Consider the following 18899-nt stretch of genomic DNA (forward strand, 5'->3'; position numbering starts at 1 on the left):
CTGGGTATCCTGACCCTGTTCCTGCTTCCAACTCTTGTCCTTTTCCTGCCTAATGGTTTCTCCTCAGCACCCGCCTGTCACTCCGCATCAGCCCTTTCCTTGGCCTGTGACTTCTCCTTAGGGAACTTTTCCTGGTGGCCCTCTAGAGAGGAATCCCGCCCTGGGATTGCTCTTCTCTGGGCCACCTTCCCTCGCCTGGGGATCCATCTTTGACAGGTGACCGCTCCTCACTGACAGCTGTCAAATGTTGCATGGCTATGCCATGCACGTGTTAGGTGGCTGCATAAGGACTCTGCATGCAGAAACCTCATGGAGCTGGGGCTGTGCAGAGCTGGGCCAACGGCAGCTCCATGACTCCAGTTTCAATGGCCCCAGCTGCTGAGACTCGTTCTAAACTCTCCTGTTCCCTATATAAGCAAGTACCTCCTGCCTGTTCTCTCTGTTTTTCAATTTCTGCTCCAGATCGCTTAACACCGACCCCTCCCTTTGCTCTCTTTCCCAGTAAACTTTGTTAGGTTTGCTGAGTTTGGTGATCATGTTTCATTGCCCAAAACTGCAGCAAAGAACAACATGTTCAATTTAAACTGACTTTAAAACTAACAAATGATTTTCATTTTATCAGATATAACTTAACTTGCCAAAAGGGAACCTTTGTTTTGAAAAGAAAAAAGGGATATATATATATATATACATATATATATATACATATATATATGTATATATATATATATGTGTGTGTGTGTGTGTGTGTGTGTATCAGGATATGAAGGTAGATTACTGAATCTACTCTGAAAAGAAAAAGGGTCTCGTGTGCCTGGCTCCGGCACCCAAGTCTGCCCATCATCCCCTCCCTCAAGCTCCCTGGACCTGCTCCTGGCATCGATTGGACCCGCCCAGACACTACCACACCCTACCCTCAGCTCTTCCCACACCTGATGTGCTGGGCTTCAGGAAGGAGGAGATTTCTGCCATACCCCACTCTTGGCTCCCTCTTCGCCCAGTGAGCTCTACATGAGTGTGGAGAACACCAGGAGAAGCTAGACCATCCAGAGTTGCAGACACTGAAGCCTTGGCCCACATACTCCACAGGGAGACCAGAGGAGACAGAGAGACCCCACCTGCACCCACTCGAAGAAGGGATGGGAAGGCGACAGTATAGGAACACACTCAGCAACAGAAAGACCAATATGACTCCACCAGAATCTAGAGACTCCACACCAGGAAGACCTAAAAATCACAACACAGATGAAGCAGAAGAGACAGACCTTAAAAATTATTTCATGAAGATGATAGAGACCCTCAAAGAAGAAACGAGAAAATCCCTTAAAGAAATAGAAGAAAAAACAAACCAAAAAATTCAAGATATAAACAAATCTCTTAAAGAATCTAAAGAGAGTCAAGAAAAAACAAGCAAACAAGTGAAGGAAACAACTCAAACAGTCCAAGCCTTGAAAACTGAAATAGAAACATTAAAGAAAACACAGAATGAGGGGATGCTGGAAACAGAAAAGCTGGGTAAACGATCAGGAACTACAGATGCAAGTATAACCAATAGAATACAAGAGATGGAAGAGGGAATCTCAGGTGCTGAAGACTCATTAGAGGATATACAGTCATCGACCAAAGAAAATCTCAAGTCCAACAAATCCCTAACACAAAATATACAGGAAATATGGGACACTGAAAAGGCCAAACCTGAGAATAATTGGTGCCCAGGGACGCCAGAGCAGCATGCCAGATGCCCTGGAACTGGAGTTACAATTGGTTCTGAGCCCCAGTGTGGGTGCTGGGAGTTGAACCTGGACCCTCTGAAATAGCAGTGAGTGCTATTAAGCCCTGAGCCACCTCTCTTGGCTATCTTTTTAATACAGTCCAGTACCACTTCCCTGAGAAAAGTTGCCACACACAGTGGGCTGGGCCCTCCTAATTCCTTGAAAAATCAAGACATTCTTTGACAGACATGCCTAGAGACTAGTCTGATGTCTAGCAATCTAGCAATTCCTCAACTGATGCTTGTCCTCTCAGATGACTCTAGGTTGTGTCAAGTTGACAATTATGGTTAACCAGGACGTCAGGTTTTACCTACTTCCGCTTTGAAAATTATCTTTTACTTTCTTTAAATTTGTCATTTTTACTTTTCAAGATGCATATCAGCTCATTAAATTCAAGACTTCCCCCCAAAGGAAGCATGCATAGTTATAAATACTCTGAAAGTATTGTTTTAAGTGTATACCACAATTTTTTGGTATTTTAATTCCTGTGTTTTATGTATTCAAACTTCCGTTCTGATTTCTTCTGTGCTATGTGAATTACTAAGTTAGCATAGTGTTCCATTTCCAAACATTTGACCTTGATGTAGGTTGGTTTAACACACTTAGTCTAACCTTCCTAATGATTTGACCCTTTACTACAGTTCCTCATATTGTTGTGACTCTTAACCATAAAATTATTTTTGTTGCTACTTCATAACTATAATTTTGCTACTGTTAGGAATTGTTATGTAAATATCTGTGTTTTCTTATGGTATTAGGTGACCCTTGTGAAAGGGTCATTTGACCCCCAAAGGGGTTGCAACCTTAAGGTTGAAAACTGCTGGTCTAATACATGCACCAGTTAATAAGTCTATGCTTAGGAAGAACACATATGTAGATGTTGTCATCAGGATACCACATGTAATGTGGATGTTTAGGGGGTATCCTCCTCTCCCTTTCTATCCTAGTCTTTGAGGCAGGGTCTCTCACTAAATCTGCGGCTCACCATTTCAGCTAGAGTAACTGTCTCCTGGGATCTGCCTGTCATTCCCTCGCCCCACCCCACCCCCTCCATCCCAGTGCTTGGGTTATGGACATGCCCGAACTCGGTTTCCTAATGCTTACTCAGAAAACACTTTACTCACCGAGCCAACTCCCAGACACATTTCTTACTTTATCTTCAAATTTTTACACGGTTGTCCTACAAACAGAACTTATTTGGATTTTAAACGCTGCACCTAGGTTGGGCGGTGGTGGTGCATGCCTTTAATTCAAGCACTCGGGAGGCAGAGGCTGGTGGATCTCTGTGAGCTTGAGACCAGCCTGGTCTACAAGAGCTATTTCCAGGACAGCTCCAAAGCCACAGAGAAACCCTGTCTCAAAAAACAAAAACAACAACAAAATAAAATAAAAAAATAAAAAATGCTGCACCTAGTTCATTTATCATTTTAGCCAGAAATCCCTTAGCTTTGCCTTCATTCTTAAATCAGTTCAGACACAGAAATGTAGGCTACCAGATATTGTTTTCCTTACTTTCTTTATTTTTTTATTATATTTTAAATTTTTTATTAGTTTATTTTTTTACATTCCATTCAGTTCCCCCTCCATTCTGCCCTCCCACTCCCTCCCCTGCCCCCCCTCCCACCGCCCATCTGTTCCTTGAAGAGGGTAAGGCCTCCCCTAAGAAGTCTACTAATCTGTCCCATCATCTCATTGAGGCAGGACCAAGAAACCTCTCCCCCCTCTACACCCCCATGTCTAGGCTGAGCAAAGTTATCAATTCCATGTAGAATGGGCTCCACTAAGTCAGTTTGTGCATAGAGTTAGGTCTTGGACCCACTGCCAATGGCCTCATATATTATCCCAGTCACACCATTGTCACCTATATTAAGGGAGTCTAGTTCAGTCTTATGCAGAATCTCCAGTTGTCAGACCTGAGTCAGTAATCTCTTACTAGTTCAGGTCAGCTGATTCTGTGGGTTTCCCCATCATTGTTTTCCTTACTTTCAAAACACTACCTCCTTGAGCTTCTACTTTACTTTGAGAAGGTTTCTAGGGTTGATCTAAACGGCATCAGGCCAGCAAGATGGCTCAGTGGAAAAAGATACCTACTGTGAAGGCTGATGACCTGTGTTTGACTCCTGGGACCCAAGATGAGAGGGGAGAGAATTGACGCTAGCATGTTGTCCTCTGTCCTTCACATGTGTGCCGTGGCATGCATGTATCCCCTTCACGTACATAATAAATAAATACATGTAATCAATGAATGAGTAAATATTCCTTTGGAGGCAATCTTCTTTTTCTTGGGTTGTTTCAATCTTTTTTTCCTGACTGTGGGCTCAATCTACACATCATTTAAACATCTCTTCTTTTCAACAGCCTCCGTGTTATGCCTTTCATCAATTCTTGAAAATTGTCTTAAGATAACTGCTACACATTCCTATTACTAAATTTTCTCAGTTTTTTAAAATAACCATTCCCTTTATTGTTTATGGTCTATACATATAGTCCTTTAAGAAAATTTACCTGTCAGTTTTCTTTCTCATCTTTCTGTTCTTTTTTGAAGGCTATAGTTCTTGGTAATCTAAAACCTAGGAGACTAAACTTTCTTTTGTCTTGTCTGCTCTCACCTCATGATGAACTGTGTGTAGAAGGGCTACCTAATGTGGGATTGGGGGTGACTCTCGGTGGCATTTTATGAGTGCAAGCTCCATAGTATGTTTGGCCATTTTGGATTAATTAATTGCCTTAAAGTTGTTGTGAGCTCAGGACTACACTCTCTTGCTAATGTTTGTGATTTATACTTCCTGGACTGACCAGGGAATATCAATTCATATCCTAAACATAAAGGTAACTTTCTAGGGGTGAAATCACAGGATAATGCCAGGTGTGGTGGTGCACACCTTTAGTCCCACCACTTAGAAGGCAGAGGAAAGTGGATCTCTGTGAGTTTGAGGCTAGCCTGGTCTATAAAACAAGTTCCAGGGCTGTTAACACAGAGAAACCTTGTCTCAAAAACAAAACAAAACAAAAAAACAAAAAGCAAAAAACGAAAAACCCCAAAAAACAAAAGAACCTCACCTCACCAGAGAACAAGCCCCGTAACATGTTTCCTTGCTTACCCTTTCATTTTAGTCATCTCCTCTAAGGGTTCTGGATGTATGGATGTGTAAGCGTCTTCACAACGGACACATAATCTCTAAGTTTTTTTTACCCCTTCAGTGTTACTGTTAAAACCAAACTCCTTATGTCTACCCCTGACCCTTGAGCAGTAATGAGTAACTGAAATCACCAGAGGCTTATGTATCATTTTTATGTTATTGAACTAAAATACAGTTGTCTGTTTTCATAAGACTGGTTTTAGTTTGAACTTATATTTGTCTTTTGAGGGATTCCTGGTAAGTTTTGTATAATATTTCCAAGTGTTTTTGACCTATTTTAAAACATTTCAGGTTATCCATCATGTTCTATAAATATAAGTCTCATTTTCATGTTTTTGTTTTTGTGGGAGGGTCAGATCTTACTTATGTGCCCAGGTTGGTCACCACATCACAACATGTTCTCCCAGTTCCTCTTTCTGACCTGAGTAGGGGATGTCCTTCTGTATATATGTTTCTCTTATTGGTTGATGAATAAAAACTGTTTGGCCAATACAGGCAGGAAGATAGGTGGGACTAGGAGACAAAGAGAATTGGGAAAGGTAGGCAGAGAAGAACAAAAGAGATGCCATGTAGCCAAGGAAGGAGTAGGTCCAGACCCTTCTCCAGTAAGATAAGACCATGTGGAAATACTTAGATTGATAGAAATGGATTAATAATTAAGAGAGAGCTAGTCAGCAAGAAGCCCTAGTCATTGGCCAACAGTTTTATAATTAATATAGTGTTTGTGTACCTTTTTGGAGCGATTCAGTTGTGGGACTTGGCGGGACAAGAAACTCCCAGCAACAAGTAGGATTCAATGTTTGTATTTCAACTGATATGACCAATCCTTTAAGACATATTAACTTCTTCTATCCTAATGTTCCTCACCAGAAAAAGGGGTTTCTTCTGAGGACAGTTTATACATATATGTGTCATGTGTGTACATGTGTAAGCCAGCATCTTCCTCTCTTACTACCAGCTAGTTTTTAAAAAAATCATTTATTTTTGTTTCATGTGCACTGGTGTTTCCCCTGCATGTCTATGTGAGGATGTTAGATGCCCTGGAACTGGAGGTATAGACAGTTGTGAGCCGCCATGTGGGTGCTAATTAGTTTTTGAGACAGGGTTTTTCACTGAACCTTGAGCTCCCCATTTCAGTTGGACTGGCTGAGTAGCAAGCCTCTGGAATCTGCCTGCCTCCCCTCCTCCTTGTGCTGGAGTTACAGACTCGAACTACCACAAAGGTGCCCTGATTTTATGTGGGTGCTAGGAGCTGAACTCAGGTCCTCATGCTGGCACAGCAAACACTTTACTCACCAAGCCATCTTTCCAGGCCCATAAAGCACTTAAACAAATGAAACAAAACAAACAAAGAAAAAACTCAACAAGTGTTTGATCAATACTTGCATTCACTAGTTAGGACTCCATAGGTTTTTAAAAGCCATAATCTTTCAAGATTAAGGTAAAAAACTTGCTGTCCAATCCCAATGACCCAAACTTAATTCCCAGAACCCACATAAATGTGGAAGGAGAAAACTAACTCCATGAAGTTGTCCTCTGACTGCCACAGGTATGCTGAGGCATGTATGTGCCTTTGTGCACACACATAGTTAAAAATTAAAAATTAATATATGTATAATATTTTTAATGAATTATTTCTATCTCAGTTTATTTAACTACAAAACACTATGGCCTCAGTAGCTGCCCAACAGAGTAAATGAAACAAAAAATTTAGAGTTACAAATATTTACATGAATCAAACAATACATTATAGAAATCATGTCTTCTATGTTTTCTCTGAAGTTAAGTCAATATATAATAAACAATACCTTAGCTTTTGGGGTAGCTTTAATTGTCCATATGCAATCAACTGCTTGCCCAGGCTTTGTTTTTTCTTCTTGTTCTACCTGGCTAGAACGTATTATTCCATCAGCTCCTGAGAGCTCAAACTGGCAATCTAGAAAAAAAAGAAAAGATATTCAAAGAAAAATAAAACTAATAAAAAATGTCACAGAAAGAAAGAGGTAATATACTAAACCTGGGATGGGATTTAAAATACCTCCAAGGTAAGTAAAGTCTGGATCTGCAACAGAAAAGAGAAGGAAGTCATTGGTACTGAGCATCTTTCAGACCTAACTTATGTCTAAAGCTTCACTACATAGCAACGTAAGAGGCATATCACTAGTAATTTGTGAGAATGTTTTCATTTAATGAAAATTTGTACACTTTTGATTTCATCATGCATGCTTTATGCTACTGAAAATATTAACTTTCAAATGTAGTAGCTAGTCTACTAACATATGGACAGAAAAATAAAATATGGTATATTTAATACAATGGGACACTATTTAGCCTTAAAAGGAATATATTTCCTTTGTGTTGAACTATAGTAAATGTATTCTAAAATGTTTGCTTCAATGGGTAGTGGTGATATTTGCAAAATAATATAAATATACTCAATGTTACCGACTTATAAATAGTTAATATTTAATCACAGTCAAATGTTCTTTTTAAAAATACTATACAGATGCCTCAACAATTATTTCTAAGTTAAAAGAGGAACCACAAATAAAAAACTGTATATGTAATCTGGAAAACCTAATTTATATACATGGTTTACTCCAAGTAAGAGGACACTCAATTCTTACAAATACTGTCTTTAATTGAAGGTACTCTAGAGAGTTAAAAAATTGCATATTGGAAAGCCGGGTGGTGGTGCCGCACGCCTTTAATCCCAGCACTCGGGAGGCAGAGGCAGGCGGATCTCTGTGAGTTCGAGGCCGGGCTGGACTGACAGCCTCCAAAACAATACAGAGAAACCCTGTCTCGTAAAACCAAAAAAAAAAAATTGCATATTGGAAATAAAATACTAGCTTAATTTCAGATATATTTCAGTGAGTATTCTTTTTTTTTTTTTTTTTTTTTTTTTGGTTTTTACGAGACAGGGTTTTTCTGTATTGTTTCGGAGGCTATCGGTCCAGCCTGGCCTCGAACGCACAAAGATCCGCCTGCCTCTGCCTCCCGAGTTCTGGGATTAAAGGCGTGCGCCACCACCACCCGGCTCAGTGAGTATTCTTTTAGCAGTCCATCACCTTAACCACGTGGCCACCTCGTCCCACGGGCGTTCTTTTAAAAGTAAAACTAAATTCATCCTTGTCATCCTTGTTTAAAGAGTCCACTAGTGAACACCAGCTCTTGCAAAAAAAAAAAAAAAAAAAAAATCAAAGCAGAATTAAAATCCTAAACTGTATTGGGGAAAAGGTATAAGATCTTTTTGGAAAATCAATCAGAATTATTTTTCTTCTGTTTTTAAGCATTTATGTATTTATAGAAAGGGTCTTTCTCTTTCTTCATAGCTTTGTCTATCCTGGAACTCACTATATAGACCAGGCAGTCCTTGAACTCACAAGTATATAGGGTGGCCTTAAACTCACTATGTTGTGTGTAATTGTAAATATGCCTTTAAAGAACATCAAAATAAGTACAGCTGTATTTTAGCCAATTATATCCCATACTAATTGTATGAATTTATTTCCTAAGTTTAAAAATAAAACTGGGGAATCCCTGTCCTACAGTAAAGAAGAAATATGACACAATAGAAAAAATAACCTAGGAAACTCAATCTTGTCCTGGTTTTTCTACTGAATAGAAAAATACCTAATTCCTAAAATTTCTTTAAAACAGGATATTATATAATCCTTATATGTTCATTAGTATAAAATTTAATATAATGAAGATTGTACCAGAAGCCCTCCCTATAAGGTACAAAGATAAAATATTCCAGAAATTCCAAACATTTTAACCTATTAACTGTATAAAATTTCTCACAATATGTAAAAAGAAAAAAACAAAACCACTTTTGTTTAAAGTGTGTGTCTTTACATATAAAGTAAATCAGGTGTATGTGTGGAGGCCATAGGACAACTTGCAGAAGTTAGCTCTCTCCTGCCACCTTGTGGGAGTCTGGGGATTAAATTCAGGTTGCTTGGGTTATATGCAAATACTTCTACTGGCTGGCTAAGCCATCTTTCCAGCTCTAAATTTGGTTATTTTAAAAAGGTTTTTAAAAAGAATATTAAAAACTGTGAATGGGATGTGGAGCTCGGTGGGGGGCATAGGAGGATGGAAAGGGAACTGGGATTGATATGTAAAATGAGATTGTTTCTAATTTAAGTAAATTGTACAAAACAACAACAAAAACTGTGCATGTGAGGCCAGAGGTCTACAGGTTTTGGCTGAACCAGTGGGTCAGAGTCTCTAGGGTTACAGGTGTGGGCCACCACACACAGTTTTTCATTTTTACATGGTTAAACATGGGAGTGTAGGCCTTCATGTGCATAGCAGTTTAACTACAGGAATATCTTTCCAGACCCTGAAAAACATGTTTTGTTGTCTATTTGTTTTTTTTTGTTGTTGTTGTTTCAAGAACTCTAGACTTGTAAAGATGTAACTCATATGTAAGATTTTATAATAGAATTTTATGATACTAATTGATTACTTCAGTTAATTTAGGCTATAAGCATTAAATACCTGACCTATTTAAACAAATCACGTATTTTGTTAAAAACGACTGATTCTCAAACTTCTGTGAACATCTTCACTGCACCTAGTCAGTCATCCTAATTACCCTCACCATTTTGAGAAAAACAAGTTGCCACATTTTACAAATAAAACATACCATATTAACTATGGTTTTTGAGCCAGAGTCTTGCATATAGCCCAGGCTGTCCTTAAGTGTGCCATCTTCCTCTCTCAACCTTCAGAGCAGCTGGATCATAAGTACGTGGCAGCACTCCTAGTTATGCTTTTTTTTTTTGGTGCACAGTCCAGTGGTTTTAGTACATTGACACAGTTGTTCAACAATTTTCACCATCAAAAAAGGAAAGTCTGACCTCATTAAAGTACTAACTTTCTACTTTTTATTTCTATGAATTTGTCTACTTGATATCGGAACACAGTCCGAGAATGGAGTCGTGTGAGAATTCTGAGTGCTTGTGAGAAACTCCAAGAAACCAAGACAAAAACAGAATTGTTCTTGGAATGTGTTTTTGTGCTCTCCCAGGAGTATCAGATAGGAGTGAGTTTACTTCAGCTGTGTTATTCATGTTTTTTGCCATGTGTGATTTGTCCTTGTAATTGAGTATCTTGCTCATGTGATTCTTCTTAACTCTCAGAGTGTAAATTGTCTGATTTCTGAATAAAATTGGCTATTGCATAGGACTTTAGTCCACTTCATTTTTAGGAACCCTATTTTCCAAGTTCATGCCATCAACCAGGGTGGAAAACAACTTTAGGTAACATATAATTGGATTGATACAACGTTTGTATTTTGTTTCTAAATAATTTTCATTAGCATTTATCACAATTCACCTTGAAGCCCTTATGGTAGAGAGAACTGATTCCTACAAGTTATCTACTAACCTCTACCCATGTACTGTGACAAACATATACAAATATACACAATAACTGTAACACACACACACACACACACACACACACACACACACACCACCTATCAAGTCATGGAAAACCCTTACATTCATATAATTAAAGGAAAGAAGTTGACCGAAGAACAAACAGTTCATGACATAGAAATGGGAAACTAATAGAGGCCAGTGGCTGTCAGCAGTTTAGGGGGAGGGAGGAATGTGCAGTGAGTGGAGCATATGGAATTTTTAGGCAGTAAAACCACTCTGATTTTAGTGGATACATACTATTTAACCAAACTCATTGAACATATAACACCAAGGGTGAACTATACTGTAAGCTAAAGACTGGGTAATTATGATGTACCCTTGTTGGCTTCCTGATTGTAACAAATACATCACTCTTTTGGCAAGATGGGATATAGGAGATCGGAAGGGTGTATCTGATAAGTACTTCTGCTCATTTTGCTGTGATTCTAAAATTGCTATTAAAGTCTATTAGACAAGTTTTACTGTTTGAAAATATTGTCCTTTCAGCATTAGAAAGATGATAACTGATACAAAAAGCTTCCATATAATGTTTATTGATTCAGATACAAAGTGGTTTGATTTTTAAGGAATAAAAAAGTTGGTAATAGAGCTGTATGCATAGCATGACCAGTTTTGTAAAAGCAAACTGAATAAAGAAATCCATTTTAAGAAGTAATTACCAAATTGTCAGCAATATTTTAAACATAAAGTGACAGGATTATAATTAGTTTCATTGTGTATTTTTCAATTAACAAGTTTCTTCTATAAAAACAAAACAAAAAGATTATACACTGGCTGCACAGGTTGTTTTTTCATCCTGTTATATTTGTAAACTCCTTGGGCACAATAACATACTGATTTCTGAGTTTCCACATTAGACACATGTACTTGTCACTGAGTAGAGCGTTAGAGTTCTCATAGCATCAGTGTTTTACCTACAAGTGCAGTAGTGCCCAGGTATACCCACATCCAAATCCCTGTGAACTTTACTTCTCATGGTTATAAAAAAAGCACATCAACAAGAATGTTAAGAAATGGATCACTGATTAAGAGCACGTGCTGCTCTTTTCAGGGAAAACTGGAGTTCTGTTCCCAAAACCCACAGGGCAGCTCACAACCACCTGTACCTAGCTTCAGGGGACATGATGCCCTCTTCTGGTCGCTGTGGGCACCCTGTGCATAAGTACATGCAGACAGAGACAGACACCAAAACAAAACCATGTATTACACAAATAAATAAAAATGAAAAAGAATTTTAAGAGAAGCTGTGAAGTCAGAAATTAGAGCACTATGGTCACAAATACAGAAATGCTGGATAGTCTTCCAGACATTGGAAGAAATAAACAGATCTAGCTGGGTGTGGTGATGCAAACCTTTAGTCTCAGCAGAAGTAGTCAGAGTTCAAGGCTAGCATGGTCTACATAGAGAGTTTGAGGACAACTTATAGCTTCAAAGAGAGACTGTCTCAACCTCCCACTCACACCCCCAACATTTCAAGATTCAGTTCCTAGAGGGAGTGAGGTTTTACTGGATTTTTGAATTTTCAGCTTCCAGAACTACCACAACACATATTCCTCTCTTTCTTTAAGTTACCAGAACTGTATTTATTAGTTATGTCAGATCCAGGAAATGAATACAGAAGGTATTACTACTTTACTATTGCTTAAACGTTAGTTACTAGATGGTAGAGAAAAGACTAGACCCAGATTGAGCCCTTTAAAATGCAGGTGCAGTGTTAATTCAATTGTTAAGTACTTTCTAAAGTATTGATGAATGGTTAATAAGTGCAATTAAAAAAATCTGCCATTGTGGAAATTGTGAAAAGACAATGGATTGAATTATTTAAAATTATACATTTATTTTGATGTTGGTCCTAAATGTGTTCCCTAAAAGATATTTAAGAAGAAAATGCAACTTTGCCTGGTCTCCCACAGAATTAGACTGGGAAGTGGTCTACTGCTCCCTATTTTAATCAGTTTTTCACATGTTCCTAGACTGATTTTCTTTTGACTTTGACAGTATCTTTAGTCTTTTTTTTTGTTTGTTTGTTTTTTACGAGACAGGGTTTCTCTGTATTGTTTTGGAGGCTATCGGTCCAGCCTGGCCTCGAACTCACAGAGATCCGCCTGCCTCTGCCTCCCGAGTGCTGGGATTAAAGGCGTGCGCCACCACCGCCCGGCTACAATGTCTTTAGTCTTAATCTGATTACCTTAATCAAATTATTCTTTTCTAACCTTAAGATTCTAAAATGAATGATATACTCAAATACTGAAAGGTATCTTATTTTTAAAGGACGCTTAATTTGTTACCTGGAATGAATGAGTATTTTGCTCGAAATCCTAGTCCTTCAAGTTCTTCATCAGAACTAAATTTAATCCACATGAATCTTCCTGTTGACCTAATTAGCGAAGGGCTTTTCATGCCACAGTAACGATCTATAAGAGGGGAGAAACCAAATGGCCCATCTCGAACTTCCAAGTGATCAAAGCGACATTCAAATGATGGCTCTATATAATAGCGTTCGTCAAAGGTCAGCTCTATCCGTTGACGAGGAGCAGCTATAAGGTAAGAGAAAGCAAATAGCACATGAACAAGACATACATGTATGGACAAGCAAATCCATCAGCTGAGCGCTTCACATCTGAGAATCTTACTGAGAACTGTATGTAAAGCCATAAGAAAAGCCCTTTCACACGGATAATCATGCTATGTCATAGAATTTGAGTAACATTTCCCTAAGGAATATGTAATTTTTAATTTAGTTAAATATACTTGGTTGACTAAAATTAGAAGAGGTGAAAGGTTAATTCTTGTTTATTCCATAAAAAAATGTGCCACATGTAGTGTATCATATGTGATATAGAGAAAAACAAAGGAACTCAGCATGAACAGAAAGCTTAGCAAGGCATGCCAGTGAACTTATATTCCTTATCAGGGAAGTTTCCCAGTGGCACACTTAGTTGAGCTATATTTTAAACAATTACAAATTCCCATTAAAATTAAGTATCAATATTTACAATATTTATCTTTATTATAATTTACTTCAAACACATTTAAATTTTGTTCAAACTGGTTTAAACAAGGTATTTAGCTAATGTTCTCAGTTTTATAGTGAAGTAAAAGTTTATCCAAGAAAAGACAAGAGATTTGTCAAATACCTTCCAAAATATAGATGCACTCCTTGTTTGGTGGATATGAGTCAGGATAATTTGGTGAAGCAAAATGACCTCCATTGCTGGTTCGAACCCAAATGCCACACTGGGTTGCAGGAATGTGCTTGATCCCAATACTCTGTCCATCTTGAACAGAATTTTAAATATCATTTCAGTAAAACATAATAAGAATTATTTTTCCCCCACACTCTGTTGCATATATAACTTCATAAGAACCACTGCCAAATTTAGTATAACTGACTACAGCAGAAGGGCGAGAAAGCTTTTGTTTGTTATCCTTATTCGGAAGGCCTGATAGTACACACCTGCCATCGAGTTGGACAACCTGAGTTTGATTCTTGAAGTCATACAGTGGAAGGAGAGAACTTGAAAGCTGTCCTCTGACCTCCACACCCTTGTGCAGTGGCTCACTTCTGTGGTGAAGGCAAAGCAGGATTGATGGACTAGGGACAACCAGATGCAGCTAAGGGTGAAAACAGCAACTTGAAAAGTGAGAGGCTGGAATGTTAATGAACTCAATGGTAGTCCCAGGTTTCTCTTACTTGGTCTCTTGAAGTAACAGAGACTCTGACAGGAAACAGAGACTTATATTTTGGAATCCAATTTCTATCTAAGAAAGGGTTAAGCATACAGATCAGAGAGTCCCAAATGTCAGTTCAAATCCAAGATAAGACTCAAAGTAAAACATCCTATCCATACCTACAGACAACTCATGATCAGCTTTTTAGTGCCCCTGTTAAGTATTAAGTACATATGCAAGGACAGCCAGGAATTTGAAGAAAGCTTCTAGTATGAAAAATGGGTTGGCACACATGGAATAAAGCAACCCTGAGTAAATAAAGCTTATGTAAGGAAATGAAAACAAACAATAAACCCAAGTTACCAACCAACAAGGAACAACAGGGTTTCAGGCACTTTCCCCAGAGACAGAAAAGCAAATATATTCATAAAACAAAAAGAAACACCTTCTTAAAAAAAAGATAGAAGCAAGCTCCACCAAACAGAGAAAATCAAAGAGTGAGAAAGTTTAGCGCAGAGGTACAATGCCTGCAGGTGTGTGTTAAGTTTTACTGGGCCGTATCAATGACCTCATTGCTGATTTTGGTTGCTTTCACACAACAAAAGAACTGGGCCACTGCTTCAGAGACAGGCTTACAGTGGCTTAAATATTTATTGGCTCTTTCCATACAAAGTTTTATAATTCCTATAATTCCTCAATAAAAATTGAGGAAGTCTCCCAGATTGAAACAAAAATATGTGTGAAAATATACAGAAATTAAATTTATATTTAATTCATTATATTGAATTTCATAATAAACTTTGTATGTTAACTTAAAAAAAAACCTAAGAAGACTGTAAGTAAATAGGAATTCCTGAAAAGACATAATAGAGAAAAGGAAGGAATTTTTTTTTTTTTTTTTTGGTTTTTCGAGACAGGGTTTCACTGTATTGTTTTGGAGGCTGTCCTGGAACTCGCTCTGTAGACCAGGCTGGCCTCGAACTCACAGAGATCCACCTGCCGCTGCCTCACGAGTGCTGGGATTAAAGGTGTGAGCCACCAACACCTGGGATTTTTTTATTATTAATCAATCATTTCCAGCCCAATCAGTTTTCCCTCCCCTCTTCCTCTCCTCCAAGTCCCTCCCCACTACCTCCTCGCCATCCACTCCTTTTCCCTTCCTGGGGAGGAAATTTTAAAAATTGAGCAAAAAACCAAAATATTCCTGAACCTATAGGCAAAATTCATATTGAAAAACTTTGATGAGTGGTTTAAATCCTGAGTACTGATTTTTGCTTTTATTTATTTATTTTTGATGAGATGGGTCTTGATGAACAGGCCAGTCAGACCAGCTTTGAATTTGTGATCCTCCTGCCTCAACCTCACAAGTGGCTGGGATTAAAGGCTTGCACTAAAGGCCTGGTTCTGAATGCTGATATGACCAGAATTACGGTACAATTCTATCTACAAGGATGGTCCAGCAGGAAAGAGGGAATCCTTATATTGAACAGTAGGTATATAAAGGAACTAAACTTTCATGTTTCATGGTGAGAGATTGTTGAAAACTGAAATGACCAAAAAACAGCAGCTATTTAAAGTGTGCTAATTAAAGAGTCTAAAGATAAAAAAAAGTGGCTATTTTGGGGTTAAGATGATTTAGAGCAGTGGTTCTCAATATTTCTAATGCTTCAATCCTTTAATACAGTTCCTCATGTTGTGATGACCCAACCATAAAATTATTATTATTATTATTATTATTATTATTATTATTTTGAGACAGGGTTTCTCTGTGTAGCCCTGGCTGTCCTGGAACTCACTCTATAGACCAGCCTGGCCTCACACTCAAGAGATATATCTGCCTCTGCCTCCTGAGTGCTGGGTTTAAAGAGGAGTGCTCAACCATCACCCAGCCATAAAATTATTTTCATTGCTACTTCATAACTGCAACTTTGCTACAGTTATGAATCATAATGAAAATTCTTTCTGGGACAGAGAGGCTTGGCAAAGGGGTTTCGACCCACAGGTTGAGAACCACTGGCCTGGAGGGTTAAAAGTTCATGCTTTGCAAGATGATGGCATGACTTCAGTCTCCCTAACAAAAGGTGTGGTAGGAGAGAACCCGTTTCCCAAAGCTGTCCTGCCACACAGATATGCGCTGTAGCATATGTGTGTCTATCTTTCCCCACACAAAATAAAGACAAAGTTTAAAGTGGTTTTCATAAAGCAGGGAAGAGGAAGAATAGAATGAAAAATAATTTCCCCAATTATTTAGTATACTTTGATTTTTTTAAACATGTGAACATATAACTTTGATGAAAAAAAAGTTGTACAGAAAATGCACTAAACTCTGACCTGAATTTTTTTTTAAATCACACTAGCTAATGTTCTCTAAAGTCAGACAACAGGACCAAAGGGCTTCGAACACTTCACTGAAAGACTTTGCTTGTTCACACTAGAAAACGCACTTTTTATTTTTCCTATTGATAAAACTGTAAGTTTCATTGAAATTTTGGATATAATTAACAGTGTATTAAAAGCTATTAGTGATGTTGGCTTTTAAAAAGTTTATCAGGACAAGCTTTGAGTAGACAAGTTAGCAGCTGATTCTGGTTAAATTGAGGTCCACAGGTTGACAGAAAGCTTTAGGTCATTGCTATACTCAATAGGGATGTGTTGGTTAGTATTTTTTTGTCAACTAAGCTAGTGTCATCTAAGAGGGCGGCTCAAATTTAAAAAATGCTTGTAGGCAAGTCTGGGGGGGTATTTCTTGAGTAATGATTGCTGTGGGATGGTCCAGCTCACTGTGGGTAGGACCTCCCTGGGCAGTTGGTCCTGAGTGCTGTAAGAAGGCAGGCTGAGCACGCCTTGGGGAACAAGCCAGGAAACAGCATCCTCCATAGCCTTGGCTTCAGTTCTTGCCTCCAGGACCCCACCCTGGCTCTTGCTCTGACTTCCCTTGATGATGGACTGTAGTGTGAAACTGTAAGCAAAATAAATCCTTTCCTCTCCCAAGCTGTTTTTGGTCATGGTATTTTATCACAGTTATAGAAAGCAAACTAAGACAAGGGATTATGAAAAAGTCGGAAGTCTTTCAAACTGATACATTACCTTGGGTCTTTTGGGCCACAGCAATCCCTTCTACTACAAGTACTGTTATTAGTAACACTAGAGAAAGAATAGAAAAGAACAGTTAAAAAGTTTAATTTATATTACATTTTATTAAAAGATTAATGACTAAAATTACTTTTTTGTTTGTTTGTCGAGACAGGGTATCTCTGTGTAGCTTTGTAGTCCAGGCTGGCCTTGAACTCACAGAGATCTGCCTGCCTCTGTCTCCAGAGTGCTGAGATTAAAGGCATGTGCCACCACTGCCTGGCTCTAAAATTACTTTTTAAACATGAGTTTTGTTGTGGAGGCCAAGCTGGCTTTGATCTCAAAATCTGCCTTTATCTTCCAAGTGCTAGGATTATAAACATGTGCCACCACACTTAGCTTAAAAATCACCATTTCTTATCAGCATTCACTACTGAGTCTTTGAAATACTAATTATTATGTCCTTGGGATGGTGAGAGAGCTGGTTCATTGGGTAAAGGTTCTTGCCACTGAGCCTGATAACCTGAGTTTGATTTTGGAATCCATATGGCAGAAGAATGACTTCTGAAAGTTGTCCTCTGACCTCTCATGAGTACTATGGTGGGAACGTGTAAAAGCTGGAACATGCAAACACACACTCACACACACATTCACAATGTACATAAGTGTTATTCTGATTTACTACCAAACAACCAAAGAAAAGCTGTAACTGATTTTCTACTTATTTATATAAGCACTAATAAATATTATGTGGCATTTAAAACTTTTCAATACGAAATAAGCCCATATATATGTATTGTGCAGGTTTTGGCTAAGCCTGACTACTCAATTTACTCCACCTGAAGTGTGTTTATGCATTGGCTAGGTGAGCAGTAGTTATACCAAAGCTCAACTGGATCACCTGACTTCCAGAAGTCAACTGAAACTGCTATTGTGAATCACTGTGCTGCAATTTGTGCTGTAACAGGAAGCCATACTTAGATACTATATTTCACTCCTCACCCTCAACCTAAGAAACAATATATTCTTTTTGTGTGTTTAAAAGGCATTTTTATGAGTGGTACCTTCTTCCATTCAGTGGAAAACATACTACCAGCCTGCCCCAAACTACTGTGTGACTGAAGTAGGTATTCATTTAATCAAATAGCTCTTCTCTACTGAAGGTAAAGACATGGCTAGAGAAATCAGCAAAATGCCTAACAGTATGGACTTCAGGAGGCAGCTGAATACAGGAGTTTAGATTTTGTCTTATACCAGAGTACTAGCTGTGAGGCTTTTAGCTTATTTTACTTATTTGAAAAATCAGGAAGATGTACTAATATTATGACACCAGTCTCAATGGTATGCATATCATATTTTATGTACCAAGCATTCTACCAAATTAATGGTAGACATTAGAACAATTAGCACCTTCCTAGAGCCAGTTGTCAAAGACTACTTGTAATACAGGTGAACAGAAAGATTTAAAGACTGAACAATGGAAACATGGAGAGGGGAAACTGATACTCATTTTTTTCTGAAGATAAAAGAACGGAGTGAGGAAAACATTTGGAAGTGAGGTTTATTCTGGCAGACCTAATTGGACCTGAACTCTTGAGGAAGAAATATGGTGGCATGGCAGGTTAGAAAAAGGCAGGATAAGACTGGAGAAAAATTCGTAAATGCCATGTTGATGAATTTGGACTCTCAGTTACAATAAAAGAAATCACTGTAGGCTTTTGTTTGTTTATTAATTGTGGTGTTAGGGAATGAATCCACAGCCTTGTGCATGCCAGCCAAGCACAGTA

At 38.3% G+C, this 18899-nt stretch overlaps 1 protein-coding gene across 3 annotated transcripts in view; it reads right to left on the reverse strand.

The window, feature by feature from the left end:
• Positions 1-18899, reverse strand: part of Neto2 (neuropilin and tolloid like 2) — a 73896-nt gene that overhangs the window by 35989 nt on the left and 19008 nt on the right. The window contains exons 2-7 of one of the 3 annotated variants that reach the window (XM_040735394.1): positions 17128-17184; positions 13826-13983; positions 13506-13646; positions 12657-12905; positions 6930-6974; positions 6721-6848 (exon numbers count right to left, since the gene is read on the reverse strand). In XM_040735394.1, the coding sequence (XP_040591328.1) occupies positions 6721-6848; positions 6930-6974; positions 12657-12905; positions 13506-13646; positions 13826-13868 (606 nt within the window). In that variant the 5' untranslated portion in view covers positions 13869-13983; positions 17128-17184. The remainder of the gene's footprint in view (positions 1-6720; positions 6849-6929; positions 6975-12656; positions 12906-13505; positions 13647-13825; positions 13984-17127; positions 17185-18899) is intronic. The other 2 variants (XM_040735395.1, XM_040735393.1) reach the window with 2 other exon arrangements.

The sequence above is a fragment of the Mesocricetus auratus genome, unplaced genomic scaffold, assembly GCF_017639785.1.
Source record: "Mesocricetus auratus isolate SY011 unplaced genomic scaffold, BCM_Maur_2.0 Super-Scaffold_100045, whole genome shotgun sequence".
Taxonomy (NCBI): Eukaryota; Metazoa; Chordata; class Mammalia; order Rodentia; family Cricetidae; genus Mesocricetus; species Mesocricetus auratus.